Source organism: Hypomesus nipponensis, chromosome 10 (genome assembly GCF_054491055.1).
Source record: "Hypomesus nipponensis isolate SF chromosome 10, ASM5449105v1, whole genome shotgun sequence".
Taxonomy (NCBI): Eukaryota; Metazoa; Chordata; class Actinopteri; order Osmeriformes; family Osmeridae; genus Hypomesus; species Hypomesus nipponensis.
The window spans coordinates 9,805,831-9,821,903 of NC_140370.1; the positions used below are offsets into that span (position 1 = coordinate 9,805,831).

Sequence of the window (16,073 nt, forward strand, 5' to 3'; positions counted from 1 at the left end):
TTCTTAGTAAAATGTTTATTTGGGTCTGAACTGGAGTCACTTACCTAAAAATAATTGTACATGAAGGGAATATTGAAATGATACATAACTTGTAAAAGGCTACACAACAATTGACACATGACAGATGCAGGCTAAAGACAAAGTCGTTCTTTGCTGACAGCATAAAATAGTAGGCTAGTTTCGAACCTTCAAACTAGTAGCTGTGCTACCGATAGCCACCATACTTGGCCATCCAATCAACTCGCCCATGGACTGGCTGGATCTGGTTACTTCTCGCACCAGTGTTTCCAGTTGATTCTGGTATTTGAGGCTTTGCAGATTTGCTCTTCCATCCTTCATACTCTGTAGGATCAAAGGGGACGTGTCAGAATGGCATCACAGATTTGCGATGTACATAGTCCTTAGAAAATTAAGCGTTTTATATTCAACTCAATCACATCTTTTTTCTTGGATGATTTGACTTGAGTGTCAATTATAACATCAACCGCAGATGATGGATCAACAGACAGGTGCAAGAGAAGGAAAAATCTGGTAATGTTATTATAATTTGAGGAAACATATGCGCAAATCCAAGGAGAAGTGGCAATTCAGGATTGCTGGAGTATTTAGGATTCATACTGCCAAGACCCTAGCCTTTCCATACATTTTAGTCAGACAAGTTCTGGAGTTTCAATAACTTCTGTAGTGCTTCAGATCATGTAGGCCTATCCTTAAATATGTTACTCACTTGCAGGGGTACATGAAAATCGTGCCAGTAATGGTTTAATACCATGTCTAGCTGCTCCTACCCCCTTTTGAAATGATGGAATGTAACTGCCTGCTGGGATGTTGGTGGCCCGCATATAGTCTGAAAAGACAGTTTTCAGTCAGCAGTCCGAAACATCAACATGAAGGCAACATTTCTTGTTTCTCCTGTGACTTCTATCTCTAGTTTTGCAGAGTGATCAATGACCTTTGGGTGAATCCAGTTACTCAAGTTTATTTTCTATTCAAGGACATTTATCTGTTATACGTATTAGGAACCCTCTTCTCCGCCTCCACAGCACAAAGACAGTAAGAGAAGCAAAGTGAGTCGTAGAAAAGTTGAAGGAACACCAGAGTGATTAAAGGGGATATGAAATTAGACGAAACGAGTCAGAAAGATTAGTTGGAATGCTGTACAGAGGAGCCAGGAAGGTTTTTGATTGTGACCCAAGGGCTAGAAAGACAAGTTAACGTCATGAATGAATCTATCTGAGAGAATCTGATCTTGAGACCCATCTCCATTCTCAGGCTTGGATAGACATTTGATCTAAGGCTAGTGGCTTTAATACTCTCCTGATCTCATGAATAAGGAATGGAGGAGAAGCAATATGTGCTTTATGTGTGATGGTTCATATAATGAATAATACACAGTCTGTCTTGTGTGTTGTTACTGCCTGTCATACTATATGTATAACAACATTCAGGACCTACTGCAATAATACAAATGCTATTACCTTTAGGAAAAGGCAACCCTGTTCCATCTTTCCTGGAAGACTGTCCCCACACATATTTTCTTGGAGCGTGGATACCCACCAAAGTACTACTTTTTGGGTTCACTCCTGAAACAGAAAGATAACTCAGAACACATGTTTTAGCAAGCGTGGCCGAACATTTAACATGGAACGAATAAATCAATCATCAAGCATCCATAGTTGCTTTCATAGGATGTACATTTCTCAGTGATACGAACTCAAGTATCAACCTAAAAATGACTTCTAAAAAGAGTTCTAGATGTGGAAGAAAAGGAGGTCAACGATGCACTCTGACAACTAATTCTTTATTCAGTGTTTTGTCAGGTTCACAAAACACTCAGACCAGAAGCTTACCAGGTAGGTATCTGGACTGTTGAAGGTAATGCTGTTTCACTGAGGGGGGCTTGGTGTCTGCTCTGTTCAATCCACTGTTGGTGGGTAGCTTCATAACTGTGTTGTGTTTATTAAGGGACTTTTGGTCTGTTAACCTAGATGAAACAGATCAATTAATTTCTAGTGATGTCTGTAAACATGTTTTTATACTAGCGAATACTGTCCTGGACGTTCTGGATATAATCAAGATATCTCAAGGAATGAATGTCCTACCGATATTTGGACTCATCCATGAGCTTGTCCCTCAGAGTCTCAATGCTTGGTCGTTTGGAGAAAGAGGCGCCTGGATCCTCAACGTCATCGCAGCTCTCAGACAATCGGTTTGACGTTTGACCCCAACGTCTGCGGCCACTTCTCACCGCAGGCATGCCGTTCTCCGACCCTGCATGAGCTGCTCTCTGAATCAAATCAGAGTTGGAAGGATAGAAGTAACCAGTCTCTTAACGCCGCCTTATGTTCTGAAATCTTCCCTCGAAACTGAGATTACATTCGGCTCGACCACTCACCTGCTGTGTGCCGTTAACCAGGTTGAGTGGTGCTGGCTGGTCCTGTTTAAGTGTGTCAGTCTCAGGGCTATCATGGCTTCTGTTCTGCTGTGGCAGGGGGGTCCGCTGTAGGGGCTGGTGGTGACCTTTTTCCTGGCTCTGGAGCAGACTCAGGTCAGAGGTACACTGCGGGCCTGCCTTACAGAGGGAATGAGGCTTGGGCTTTGTAGCTGTCTGGGCGGCCCTGGCCTGGGCCCTCCGCTGCTCCAGGTACTGAGGAGGAGGGCCAAGAGTCTGGCCTACTTGGAAGTAAGGATATCGTAGAGCCTGGGGAATGTCATTACCGATTAATAAAACATGTTTTCAACAGATCACTGGATCTCAGAGTAAATATCATTATGTGTGTGAGAGTATATCAGACTTGAGAAGAAGTGGTTAAGTCATGATGACTCATGGGTAGCAGTTCATTGGTCAGTTCAAATTCCATGTAGGCCTGAGAGAAGAGGTGATGCAGTCCTGTACCTGCACAGCTGAAGGCCTCTTCTGGGGGTCCCATTGCAGCATGTCCTTCATCAGGGCCAGGGCATCATGGCTGGCATTGGGGATCAGAGCACTCAAGCTGGTCGGAACACACTGGGGGAAGCGGAAGTTCTTTGAAGCTGCCAAGTTGGATCCCTCGGGCCAGTCCGACTGTCCAGTAGTGTAAAAAATATCATCATAGGTTAAATAAATCAGTTGTTAAGACTTTTGACTAAGTTGGGCACTTAGCAAAAGCTAATTGTTCAGGTTCAAAGAACAACAGGTGCTTTTTAAGTGTGTTTATTGGGGGCTGTGGTTTTTCCACGCAAATGCCCACCTTCTTCAGTGTCCCTAGCACTTGACAGATCTTGAAGATTTCATCCACTTCGCTGTTGCCAGGGAACAGTGGCCTGAGTGTGTAGAGCTCAGCCATGATGCAGCCGACGGCCCATATGTCAATAGGAGAGCTGTAGGAGCTGGACTTAAGCAACACTTCAGGGGCTCTGTACCTGGGAAGCCACACCACCAGAGACTCAGAGAGACCCAAACAAGTCAAAAGGTACAGACTTGACTGGGATGGTGGGATTTACCTGGCTGCTGTGTTAGCAGACATTTGATCCAATCACTGCCTTAACATACATGAACACACATGCTACCTCGACTTAGAGCTCAGCCGTATTCATTCAAATGCGAAAAGAAAATTGTCTGAACATACAATGCCTGCAAATCACAGGCTGTGTGCATGGTATATGCTATCCTGAAACATTTCTTACCATCTTGTTGACACATAGTCCGTGTAGGGTGGCTGGGAGCGGATCTCTCTGGCTAAGCCAAAGTCAGCAATCTTAACCAGTTCTGGGCCCATGCACAGCAAGTTTTCTGGTTTCATATCCCGGTGGAAATAACCTTGGGAACAGAAACGATTCAAGTTAACAACTTGATTGTTTACAGTCTACAGCAGTGTAGCAGTTGGGTTAGTTCCTTTTCAGTTTTCCATGTCAATTTCAGCGACCAAAAGGATTCAAACCAGGTCAAACACACCCTGCAGTGACAGGAGAAAGATGTACAAAGACAAGGCTCTCACCATGCTTATGCACAAATGCTAAACCAGACAGAACTTGGAACAGTATGTTCCTAATTTCGTTTTCAGAAAACATCTTATCTTCTCTGGCAGCAGAAAGTTGGAAGGAGAAAAAGGGAAGAGGATAGATAACAGAAATCAATGGAGAGGAAACATACACTGCTCTCACAGGGAGGGAGGGATACCATTGGACAGAACTCAAACAATTGAAAGGCTAGACACCTAAGGTCCATCGAACTTCTTGAATATTTGAACATCCTGACATAATCCCAGGCAATTCAGTGTGTATTTAGGCTCGGTGTCACTTTCACCTTTCATCTCAAAGAGGCCCAAGAGAAAGTGAGTCTTGGAAGGGTCTTGGTCTTAGGTCTTGGAAGGATTATGGGTTCGTGTCAAATCTCTTGTCAAGTGACTGATGTTCACACCTCATACAAGTCAGAGTGTGTAGTTTAACAAGATAGATTGCTTGATTGGATATTAATGTTTCAGATGGTGTTATATTCTATTAAAGCCCATGATGGAGTAGACTCAGGTTTTTTTGCAGCTTCAATTAGGAGTTTGAGATAAGACACCTACCATGTTTATGAATAAAGGACAGTCCCTGTAAAATCTGAAATATCATGTTTCTGATGACTGACTCAGGGAACAACTTGGTTCTGTAAAATGAAGATGGACAGATGATGACTCAATCTGATACAAAAATACTCCTCGTAGACAAGAAAAGGTGACCTCAAAATGACCTTCAAAAATGTATATGTTATTTCTCCATCTCATTTAGCCAAAAATTAAAATAGAATTCAATTAAGATGCCTTACCTGTTCCTCATTAGTTGATGGAGATTTTCTTTCATATACTCAAAAACAAAGTAGAGGTGGTCATTCTCTCTGATAACCTCCTTCAGTGTCACTACATTAGCGTGACTCAGCTTCTTCAGAGACTGCTCACATAACATAAACACATTGGTACGTTACGTTTTTGGACAACAGAGAACAGTATTTACTAACTTAACTGGCAAAATTGTGGCCAAACTTCATTTGCTCTGTCTAAGTAAGTTGCCCACCAAAAGTTCATCACCAAAAGGAAATGAAGGAACTCCATAATTGAAGTTGTAACTCAAGCTGAAGTAAAGTTTTTTATTTTGTGAGAGTATACATTTTAATAATCCTTACCTTAACCTCTCTCAATTTCATACACTCATCCCAAGAATAAAACTTCCTTTTCATTCTGAGGGAAAATGCACACACACATTGCAAAACATTAAATAACATGCTTAATTGTCATTTGTTTAACATGCTTAATTGTCCATGACTGGTTGTGCATGCCTATAATGCAGTAGCTATATTTGGTGTTGAAAGGCTTTCCATATGCCTTTCCCACACTCCAGAGGCAACACAACACTGTGTACTTTCACTCCTTTCACTGTTGTCACAGGTATCACCTTGCGCTATAACCTTACATTTACAAACAGTGCTAGCAGAGCCTCTGTGAAACATTCATTATTCACTCACTCCAAGACGGCAATCGTTCGAAAATAAATGCAATTTCGGCATGAGGAAGGTAGGTAGAAGTAGACATGTGGAACTTTTGCAAGAATCCACGGAAGCATCTCTAGGCTAATCGTGTAACAGTTCCACTGTGCGTGCAGCAGTGGTTTACTGATGATAAAAATTGTGGTTTCCTAAAACAAAGAACATTTCTTCTATGAAGAAGTGGTGTAGATAAAAACACACAAACAGAAACTCTCACCTTTTGATGGCCACCAGCTCCCCAGACTCCTTGCTCTTGCCCATGAGCACGCTGCCAAAAGTGCCATCCCCCAGCTGTCTCAGTGTGGTGTAGCGGTTCATCTCCCACACAGGGACTGCACACTTCTTTCCCTTCTGTGGGCAGCCTTTGACAGTCCCACACAGTCCAACAGAGTCAGTCCTCATTATTAGCAACAGGGCAACATCCACTCCCTCAAGAGAATACTGCTGAAGCTCAATGCTGGGTCACAAGCACAGTCAGGCTACCGTTTTCCATCTCCTCTAGGAACACACAGAAATACTAACATGAAACATAGTATTCCTTTGACCTCTTTTAAGATGTGACTTGTGGTTGAGCAGAATGCCTAACTGCCTAACAAGAGCTGCTCCGGCCTGCCTTCGATCTCACAAGAGAAAATCACACTGGCTCAGGTTAAACTACACGACAGGGGGTGGAGACTCGGGCTACCTAGATGGCATCAACTCAGAAGTGTCCAGAAATGGGTTCATAGATGGGACTTTAACCTGGAAGCTGAGCACCTGTTACTAGTGTGCATCATCAGTGTAAGACACATTTTGGGTTAGATATGTGAAACAACAGATACCCCACAGTTTCTATAAAGCAAAATGAAATACAACTCACAGGAGTGCAATATTTCTAGCTAATTAATAGTTATGTCGGTATCCAAAATAATTATTTGAACCAATACAATAGGCTAGTTAATTACAGTAGAGCTAAAGTACATGTGGTTAGAAGTAAAAATCAACAAACGGTGGAATACAACTAACATCAAAACATTGGTCGCTGGATACAATACCTAGATACTACTGCTTTCCACTAACTTTAGGTACAACAGCCTAGCTACCAAGATTAGTAACTACGTTACCGTACAGTCCTGTACTGTACAGTAGCTACATCAAGACTCTCAAACGCAACTGTACAGTAGAAGCTAGAGTAGTATAGCTAGCTAAACAGATTACGTTGTCTATTCAGATCAAGAAAAAAGCTCACCATTAAAACAATGTATCCCTTCGTAAACCCGTCGACAGATACTTAGTCAATACAGCTGTGCTATCAATAATGTATTGTAGAGTACTAGCAGCACTACCAAGATAGCTAGTATTCATCCGTCGTCAGCAGGGGCATCCTTTCTCCATGGCAACCGAGAACCAAAGCGTTGTGCTTAGCTTGGTAGCTAGTCTAGCATACTTGTTGTGAAGATGAAGGCCAAAAAAGACTAATGCTTTATCGTATTGAAAACATCTACATTTAAAGCACGCTCTTATTTAATTATCCTTTTGTTTTGTTTTGTTTTGTTATTTTTGTTTCAATGTTAAAAGTAAGTGCCAGTTGACGTTCAATTTATCATTTGTGATAACTGAGCGCCACCTACTGGTAAATTAGATTATTAGTAGGAGGAGCATACTGATTGGATCATAGATTGGACTGTATCAGGACCCATTTTAGGTGAGACAAGTTAAAGGCCTACATAAAAAGCTTGCTGCATACAAAGGATTGCCCAACTGGCTGGAATAAGCCCAAAAGCCCTAACAAAAGGTCTGGTAATCAAACCTTTGGGAATTAATTATCTAGGATAGAAAAATGTGCCTCTGTCCATGGCAGATAGGACAGCATAACGCCTATAGTTAATTATAGGTGAGAAGTTAAAACATTGTGGCATATTTTACTTGATAGCTGTAGAAACAATGGTTTGAAAATTGAATGACACAAGTGAGATTAACCGCGCAATAGCGTGCACCTGCAATTCTTAAATTGGAATTTAATACCTATAAAATTCTCAATAATCACTCATTGGCACACTGTTACATAATTAGTAGGCTAACAAGGCATCCTACTTTGTTCGAGACGGTTTGAAAGTGCCAAACATTGTTTACAGCACACCTTAATTACGTTTCGAAGTAGAAAGCATGCACATCGATGCATTATAGTTGCCTATAATGTTTGTGTGAACGTGGGCACGCTAGGGAACTTTGAAACATGCAGATATGAAATGTGTGGAATGAGAATCATGACCAGCATTCTCGAAATGGCCATAGCCTACTGTAGTAATATGACGTGCAATACATTCCTTCTAAATACTGTGCAGATATATTTTCTTCTTACAATACAGTCTTTGGAAGCGTTTTTAACGGTTGTGCTTTTGGTTTAGTTACGGTAAGGTGGACCCGCAGTCCACTAGGATCAGGTGATGCACTAAATACAGAGCGTAGGCTGACCGGTGAAAATGCAAAATGACATATAGCAAATGTCGGAGCATAATTCATTCACATTTTCGGATCAAATTTGAATTTAAATCTCATCATTGGAGCTCCAATATAATGATGGCGCGCTAAGATTGGTGTGTATATGCGGATTTTAATCTTTTAATTTATGAAAAAATATATACAGATATTGGCTACAACATGGGGCTGTGCTACAGTTTGCGTCCCCGACTCTTCGGGGACCTGATTTCTAACGCTACCTCGGACTCAGATCAGCCTCCCGAACCCCCTGTACCTTCACGCGCCGGGGGACCTTGTCAAGAGGACACAGGGGGATGCGGCGAGACATCATCGCTCCGCGGCGGTAGCCAAGTACGCCATGGGGATTCGGCCAAGCTCCCAGCCGGGGAGCTCCGCCGTGGAGACACGGTCACAGACGGAGTGCTGATACAGAACGGGGGTGGCGGCAAGGGGACAGGGAAGGATCGTGGTCGACGCTTACCATTGTTGCAGAAGACCAGCACTCAGAAGCAGAAAAACTGGGATAAATTGTTGGTGGAGGAGAAGGAGGCCGAGAAGGAGGCAAAGAAAGTCAGTAAGAATATTGACAGAACGCTGAAGGAGCTCAAACGGGAGTATAAACAGACCCATCGGCTGCTACTGCTCGGTAGGTTATTGTTGCCTATATTTTGAACTTTTAAGAAATGTAAACTGCTCAAGGGTTATGTGTTTCAAGCTTTTACATGAGTGGAACATTTAGCGTGGAACCTTGGGAAATAGCCTACGCTACACTGAGTGTGTGGCCTTTAAAATGCGTGGCCTCTATATATTCACAGATGTCCCTCACGGTGTGTAGCCTATTAAATACCAAAGAGGTTGACTGGTTTTTCAGATTAGGCTACTGTACCTCCTTGACGTGCACACACCCTAAAGGGTTAGGGTTATATACAGGCCTAGCATGGTCAATGCCGAATGAGAAAGGCTGTGTAGGCTAGTGTTCCCTTTTACGAACAAATGTTTTTCTAAATGTTGGTATTTATATACACACACAGACACGCACGCATGCACGCCGCACACACACACCACACACACACACACACACACACACACACACACTCGCACTCGCAAGCAAAAACTGAACTGGGCGTATCTGAGTTTCTGCTAAACTGTGTATTCTCAGAATAGATGTACATGGACACAAATTGACACATTGTGGGCTTATTGTAGGGATTGCCACCACTCAATTGATGATTAAAGTGCACTGTAAAATTTGTATTACAGTGGTTGTGGGAAAGATTACTTCAGTTTGCTCATCACTGTCCATATTCCTTTATTCCTCCCAGGGCTTTTGAATTTTTACATTTGATTAAGAGGGTCTAAATATGATAATTTAACAATTACTTGTTTTCCTGGAGGTTTCACAAAACGTGTGTGGTTTGAGGCTCTATGTCAGTTTTATAATGAATATCCTGGCAGGATATTCAGGCTATGACAGGCTGCCCCATCCACACCTGTCCTCCACATCTACAGAGATTTGATGTTATTACAGTTAAAAAGGCAATATAAAAAGAACACAAATGAAGACAACTGTAGGCTACCATAGAAACAGTTTTAAGTAGCCAATACTGAACCAACTTCCTAGTCATAGACTTGGTAGGTCATTTATTTTATTAACACTGTAAAACATTCTGTTACATGGTAGGCTGGTTATTTTGTAGTTACATGTGTACTGACAACCTTTTCTTTAATATGTCAGTACAACGAGGAGAATATGTTAATCAGCGCCTATTGCCTAATTATAGAGAAACATGTAATTTTTCTATATTGCATTACCTCCTACTGATCCGAGATGACTAATAGTTTGTTGCATGTTGTGTAGATTATTATCGGACATCATAGTTAGTTTGTGCATATGATGATTTTTTGCCATTATCTGTTCATCTGGGACCACAGTAACAGTAACTTTAGGTTTATTTGAGAAGCTGCTGGAGGACTTTATACCCACCAGTTCTTCATTAAGACTCTAGTTGCATGCCAGTGGACTGTGGTGTGTGTTCCTCTGAAAGTAGACACCTTCCAAATAGTGTTACATTTCAGGGCCAAGGTATGGTAGCTAATCTGGGTCACTTTATTTGTTTACAGCCAATGCTTTATTGAAATACAATTTTAGTTAAGTATTAATACTACAATCTAGATCACAATCTTACAGGGGCTCAAATGATTAAATCCAGAATGTTTATTATGATTTTTTATTTACATTACAATACTTGTAATGTAACAAAACTAGGTCACTTTCTACTTGAATTAATTGATAGGGGATTCTCCGTCTGTCGTTGTTTATGTTAACAGTGAAAATCACTTTACACTGGAACATTTCATTGCACTCTGTCTTGGTCCCAAGACAAAAATAAAAAAACGAATTTCTTTGAAAAGAAGCAGTCTCATTGTTAGGCCTCATGGATCAAACTTCAAAGAAAAGGACTCATTGGTAGCACCTGATATTAGTTGCTTGCATATAATGTCTATTATGTCTAACTCAACACACCTACCAATAGCAAACTGTATAATGTATTAAATATATAGCATACTTCACAAGCCTCTAAAGAGGCAGTATCTAATGATACTATATTCTAAATGACCACAATCCCATCAGAATATTTCAAACCAAATAAGGGGCTTACAGATGTATGCATTGACACACACAGTGGGATCCACAGCTTCCTTAGGCCTCCCCTTTAAATGCTGGAATGTCTCACTGTAGAGGCAGGTGAACTTTGCTTCTTTTTAAATGGGTTATATCATTTACCATAGATGAACTTTGTTACCATCTGCACTGACTTTCCAGTTGCTAGGTTGCTAGTTGCAACGATCAACAGAAGTTATTGGTGCTTATGCTGAATGAATACATGTATTATATTATTTTCTTATTCCACTTAAATAATATTAGGTTTAGGCATAGAAGAAAAATGATTGGATCTGTATGTAACATTTTTGTTTGATCAAATATGTGTTGTTTGAATGTATGACCTTGTTAAATCACACAGGCAAATCGTGTGATATGACCTGTAAATCAAACCTATCAGTTAGGCCTATACGTAAACATAAAATGTTTCAGCTCATTTAAGTCACATATGCTTCTTGTTGCCACTAGGGGATGATATGGGCTAGTCGCTTGTTTTGACCTTGCATGCTAAGGTGGGAATCCTGGTTAAAATACCTTGTGCCAGTTTGTATCTGCATACAGGATGATATGGTTCCATATTCCATACAAACATTTTACTATATTAAATAGGCTATTAAGCACAATACCAGTCGCAGTTTCTTGAATGCAGTTTTCTATGTAGAGGCATTAGGTTAGGCTATATTAATACGTGTTGAATCGTTAGAAAACAGTTGACAGGGATCTAACACCATGTTCCTTAGGATACAAGCCTAAAAAGGTTTTTCTATACAGGCTATCATCAGACAGGCAATTGTTGATTGGCAATGTAGGCTATATTCCTAATTATAAAACGTTATTGTAAAAAGTTTCTGTAACGTTGCAGCAGACAAATATCCAAAATTCTCAATGTTATAAAGGCAACAAAGTGGTTCTACCAATTTGTTCAATAAACTAACGCCTAATTTGACCACTAGACCCATTTTTAATTAATCGTGTCTCCCATCTCCCTTCTTATGTCTCTCTCATGAATAACCTATGGCCTTACTACTGGGCAATACTGTCAGTTGCGCGCCAGTGTGGAGAATTACCGCGGTGCCGTGAACCCGCTTTCCCACGGGTGCTCGCGAAAATGTCTTGACAGGGAGCTATCTTGCTCACGCGCACAATAGAAAACAGAATTCAATAGGGAGTCATCAAATGACAAAACCGTGGCCGCGTGAGCTGCGGATGCAAATTCAAATATAGGTTAGTTTGACATGCACTTATAGACGTTGTAGAAATAGTTTGTTGTATTTTCATGTCTACTTTATTTTATTTTTAATAGTTTTTCTTTTTTTTGGTAGATTTTTTGAAAGAGATAGTTTAGAGTAGGTTAAGTTTAGAGTAGGCTAAGCATATGCCTGACAGATAATTAGCCCGTGTTGTATGTTCCGTTTGAAAACAAGATTTGACAACCTAAACCCGAGGTCAGGGCCACCTAGTTGACTCCCATCGACAACAGAAACCCAACCCTCCAACTCTGTAGTTTCCTACCACCGTAGTTTTGGCCTGGCTTGTGAAGTTTTTGAGGACATTTGTAGGCCTTATTTAATTACCCTTCTACCACTGTCATACCAGCCATAAAATGATAGCCTATCTGAACGGACTGTAGGTGTGAGTGTTACATTGTATCGAAGGTTTTTTCCGTGGTTCAGGGTTACTTCCTGGTGCCACAGAGAGAGGCAGTGCTGAGTTAAAGAGACAGAAATACTGATAGAAATTTAGATAGAAAAATACAGAGAGAAGAGGGGAGGAACGGGAGACAGGAACAGTTGACTGGTTTCCAGAAATTGAAACCCTCTTTCTCTTTATAGGGTTTTACCTCTTATTTTTACGATCGCTTTTTGGTTTGTAAATCAAGAATTAATTTGGATGACTCGGATGCCGAAGGTCCGGTTGGTTGCGGCTGAAACGGAATTGTAACGGGGAACATATTCCTCCCTCCGACGGAGAAGCGTCGCACAGATTTTCTTTAGCCCCATTGCTTTTTCATTATATCATCTTAGGAAGCCTATTATTTCATATTTTCGATTGACGAGGTAGGGTAACGGAAGATGGGTTGTTTGGGCAACAGCAAGACTGAAGATCAACGCATCGACGAAAAAGCACAACGAGAGGCAAATAAAAAGATAGAAAAACAATTGCAAAAAGAAAGACAAGCATATAAAGCAACACACAGGCTGTTACTATTGGGTAAGGTTTGTATATGGTTTACCGATGACTATTTAAATATCCTTTCGTTTACCCGAACACGTAGCCTAGCCTATTTGACAGCTCTCGCAATATGTCATGGGGGTGGATATTGATGGAAGCGAAGCCTACAGACTACAATTAGCTACATTTCAAAGATGTTCTATTCATTTTTTGATGAGCCCAAAGCCTTTAACTCAGTTATTGGTAACATTCTAACAATTTTTTTCATATGGTTAATTTCGAAGGTGCCGGAGAGTCCGGAAAAAGCACCATTGTGAAGCAGATGAGGATTCTACACGTCAACGGTTTCAACGCAGAGTGAGTGTTATTGAATGGCCTACATATTTCATAGCATGTATATATGTATATATTGCCTATTTTTATTATTTGTGTTTATGCTTTTGGTCTCTCTTTCAATGAGTGAGACTGTCGATGCGAGAATATCGGCTGAATGGATTTGCCTTAGGCACTGCAGCGCCTGTTGGGCCCAGTGTCCAACGAAAGGCTATACCATTAGCTCTGCCTCATATATATTCCCAGTTATAAGACACGAAATTCTTCAGTAGCCTATGAAGCATGGGATCAAATTCAGTTTTTGTTGACACATTGTTATTTAGTTCCATAATATGGTGGACTACTTTGTATATGCTACATGTAGGCCTATGTTCTGTTGCAAGTCCATGAGATTGATGTTAATAGTGACCTATTTTTTAACAGGCCTACATGTTACATGTGTCTACAGTTTTATGAATATCTATATTGACAATACTAAAGCAGATTTCTTATCTATACTTTTTATTCAGTTTTCATTTCATCCATTGACTGGGTACTTATTTTTGGTGTAGAGAAAAGAAACAGAAAATCCAAGACATTCGGAAAAACGTGAAGGATGCCATAGTGGTGAGTGGAATAAAGTTTGTTACCTGAACACACATCACATTTCCATTATTAGACAGTCTTATGGTATGATTTACTCAGTATTTATTGCACCTAAAGCATTTTTTCTACTTCTCCTTTCTAGACTATAGTGTCTGCAATGAGCACTTTAATACCCCCAGTCCCACTAGCCAACCCAGAGGACCAGTTCAGAATTGACTACATCAAAAGCATAGCTCCTCTCTCAGACTTTGACTACACACAGGTAAGATGCCCAGTTAAGGGTGTGCATGTGTGAAAGAGAGGGTGAGAAAAATAAAAGAGAATGGATACGATATGTTCATGTCCTGAGACTGGTGGTGAATTGCGTTAAGAAATGTTTACCGTTTCTTAAGATCTAAATTGAAAACAGGATGCACATTTTATATGATGTTATTTTAATTGAACGTATAGGCCAATAAGATCAACAGTTGGGATGCCTTAGTTTTGTTCTCACTGACAAAGCAGACATTTTAATTTGATGTGGAGGGACTTGGGATTCATTTCAGTTAAGATCAGTTATCTGATAAAGTTTGATTGCATGGTTGAAGTACAGATGTTTTACATAATTTAGAAAATCTTGGTTCCTGGTTTTAGATTGAACTGTGTGCAATGTGAATAGTAAATTACAAATTAAAGTGCATAACAGAAGATATTTAGAAAGGTTTTGGAATTTGTGTATTAGTGCGTGTGTCTTGCTGTTTGCGTTAAATTATTAAATAGTGTCTCATTAGCCTTATTGGTTATAGTTACGAACTAAAGCTATTCTAAACTCTCCAGATTCAGCCATTTGATTACTTGATATATATGTCATAGCCAGTAGTGATGTCTCCTTACTTTGTGGTGTGACTTGTTCCTGCTCTAGGTGTGTGAGGACACATGACAGGCATATATAGCCGCATTAAAAGCATTAGGCATGTAGGACAAGGCTGCCAATGAGTAAAGGGACAGGGCAGGACAGGGCCACTCTGTGCTGCCTGCCCTGGGATTGTCTGTGGGATCCACTGGGCCATGGGGAGAGATGCTGTTCAGTTCCCAGGCCTGGGCTGGATAAGGGGAACAACATGGCTCTGTTTGGTGTGTCTGTGTTTGTCATCAGTCTCTTCTCTTATGACGTCAGTGTCACCACTACATTGTCACTTCGTGCCACCGAGTTTGATATGGAATACAGTGCCACCTCAGAGCCATTTGATCTGAAGCTGTCTCTGTTTACCACATATTAGGATTGCTAATTTAGATTATGATAGAATCTCAAGAAAATCTTTTTTAAATCAAGCATTTTAAGCTTTTTAAACATTTGTCTGGTGAAGTATGTTACTGATTGAAATTGATATATTGGTAATTGTTTTGTATTTTATTTTTCTAATATTAAATTTTTTCAGTTTTAATCTCATCACACAAAAAATACTAATTATCCAAAACAGATATGGGAATAACCCTTGTCTCAAGTAATCTTGAAGGAAATAGAATGTACTTTACCTTTGTGTAACTTGAGCAAACAATGATAAATCAACAGAGAGCTCTCTAGACAATATTGAACCGTTGCTAATTTGGAATTGTTTAGGGGTTATATTGTAGGCCTTTTTGTTCTTTACATGTTTATGTAAAAGTTCACTACATGTCTGGAGAATGAAGTTTGAATATTCATTTTAGTTAACTTTAATGTTTTCAGGTTTCCCAATGGCAACTTTTTGAGGAAGTAAATCCTAACTAGTGACCAGTTTAACGGCTCTGATCACAGCCAAACAGCAACCAATGGCACTCACCTGTTGAAGCAATTACAATTGTTTCTGGGTTTTTTCGACCTGGAAATGTTGGAGCCTTTCTTTGGAGAGTCTTAAGTTTACCAACAAAACATTGTTTTTTTATATAAAGCTTTTCTTACATAAACATTTTAGATGGGAATAGTGCATGGAAAATGACGGGTTAATATGAACGGTTGTCTATGCAAAATGGAAACAAATATGGGCCAGAGCGCCATAGCCTCCTCCCAGCGTCCGTCAACTCAAGTGGAGCAAATTCAAATGAGCTCCTGCTCCTGTTCGACAGGGTACAGCTCTCTCTCTCACTGCCATGTTCAGTCAAAGATGAAGCCTTCCAATTTGATACTTATAGTAACAGGTGACAAGGACGAATCAGTGACCTATATTAGGCTCAAATGTAACCCGACAAAAGCTATAGGATAGGCCTAACTCCTGTGTTAGACAGAGCAAAATGTATCTTATTTGTTTTAGATATGAATAGCAATCAGTTTGTTGCGTCGCTTTCAAAGATAAGAACTGTGGATTATTTACCCCTATTGAACCCCACCCGTCGTTGAAC

At 40.4% G+C, this 16,073-nt stretch overlaps 2 protein-coding genes across 5 annotated transcripts in view; one reads left to right on the top strand and one right to left on the bottom strand.

Annotated features, from left to right (window-relative positions):
• Positions 1 to 7,089, bottom strand: LOC146271592 (serine/threonine-protein kinase MAK-like). Of its 2 annotated transcripts, none has more exons than XM_084708211.1 (14): positions 6,732 to 7,089; positions 5,721 to 5,865; positions 5,144 to 5,198; positions 4,790 to 4,911; positions 4,551 to 4,630; positions 3,667 to 3,799; positions 3,231 to 3,402; positions 2,897 to 3,064; positions 2,396 to 2,701; positions 2,103 to 2,287; positions 1,851 to 1,984; positions 1,479 to 1,583; positions 728 to 847; positions 1 to 342 (listed from the first exon to the last, which is right to left on the bottom strand). In XM_084708211.1, the coding sequence occupies exons 2-14, from the start codon at positions 5,819 to 5,821 to the stop codon at positions 206 to 208; spliced, it is 1,818 nt and encodes a 605-aa protein (XP_084564337.1). In that variant the 5' UTR covers positions 5,822 to 5,865; positions 6,732 to 7,089; the 3' UTR covers positions 1 to 205. The 2 variants fall into 2 exon arrangements, with proteins under 2 accessions (XP_084564337.1, XP_084564336.1); XM_084708210.1 differs by having other exon boundaries at positions 5,721 to 5,999.
• Positions 7,047 to 16,073, top strand: part of LOC146271593 (guanine nucleotide-binding protein G(olf) subunit alpha) — a 26,449-nt gene continuing 17,422 nt past the window's right edge. The window contains exons 1-5 of one of the 3 annotated variants that reach the window (XM_084708212.1): positions 7,047 to 7,187; positions 8,130 to 8,609; positions 13,082 to 13,154; positions 13,682 to 13,736; positions 13,858 to 13,977. In XM_084708212.1, coding sequence (XP_084564338.1) covers positions 8,144 to 8,609; positions 13,082 to 13,154; positions 13,682 to 13,736; positions 13,858 to 13,977 — 714 coding nt within the window. In that variant the 5' untranslated portion in view covers positions 7,047 to 7,187; positions 8,130 to 8,143. The other 2 variants (XM_084708213.1, XM_084708215.1) reach the window with 2 other exon arrangements.

Coding starts and splice junctions, on each gene's coding strand:
- LOC146271592 (XM_084708210.1), bottom strand. CDS start 5,905: ATGAGGACTGACTCTGTTGGACTGTGTGGGACTGTCAAAGGCTGCCCA. Junction 2,702..2,896: donor AGAGGCCTTCAGCTGTGCAG/GTACAGGACTGC, acceptor GACATTCCCCAG/GCTCTACGATATCCTTACTT. Junction 1,985..2,102: donor ATGGATGAGTCCAAATATCG/GTAGGACATTCA, acceptor TGTTTCATCTAG/GTTAACAGACCAAAAGTCCC.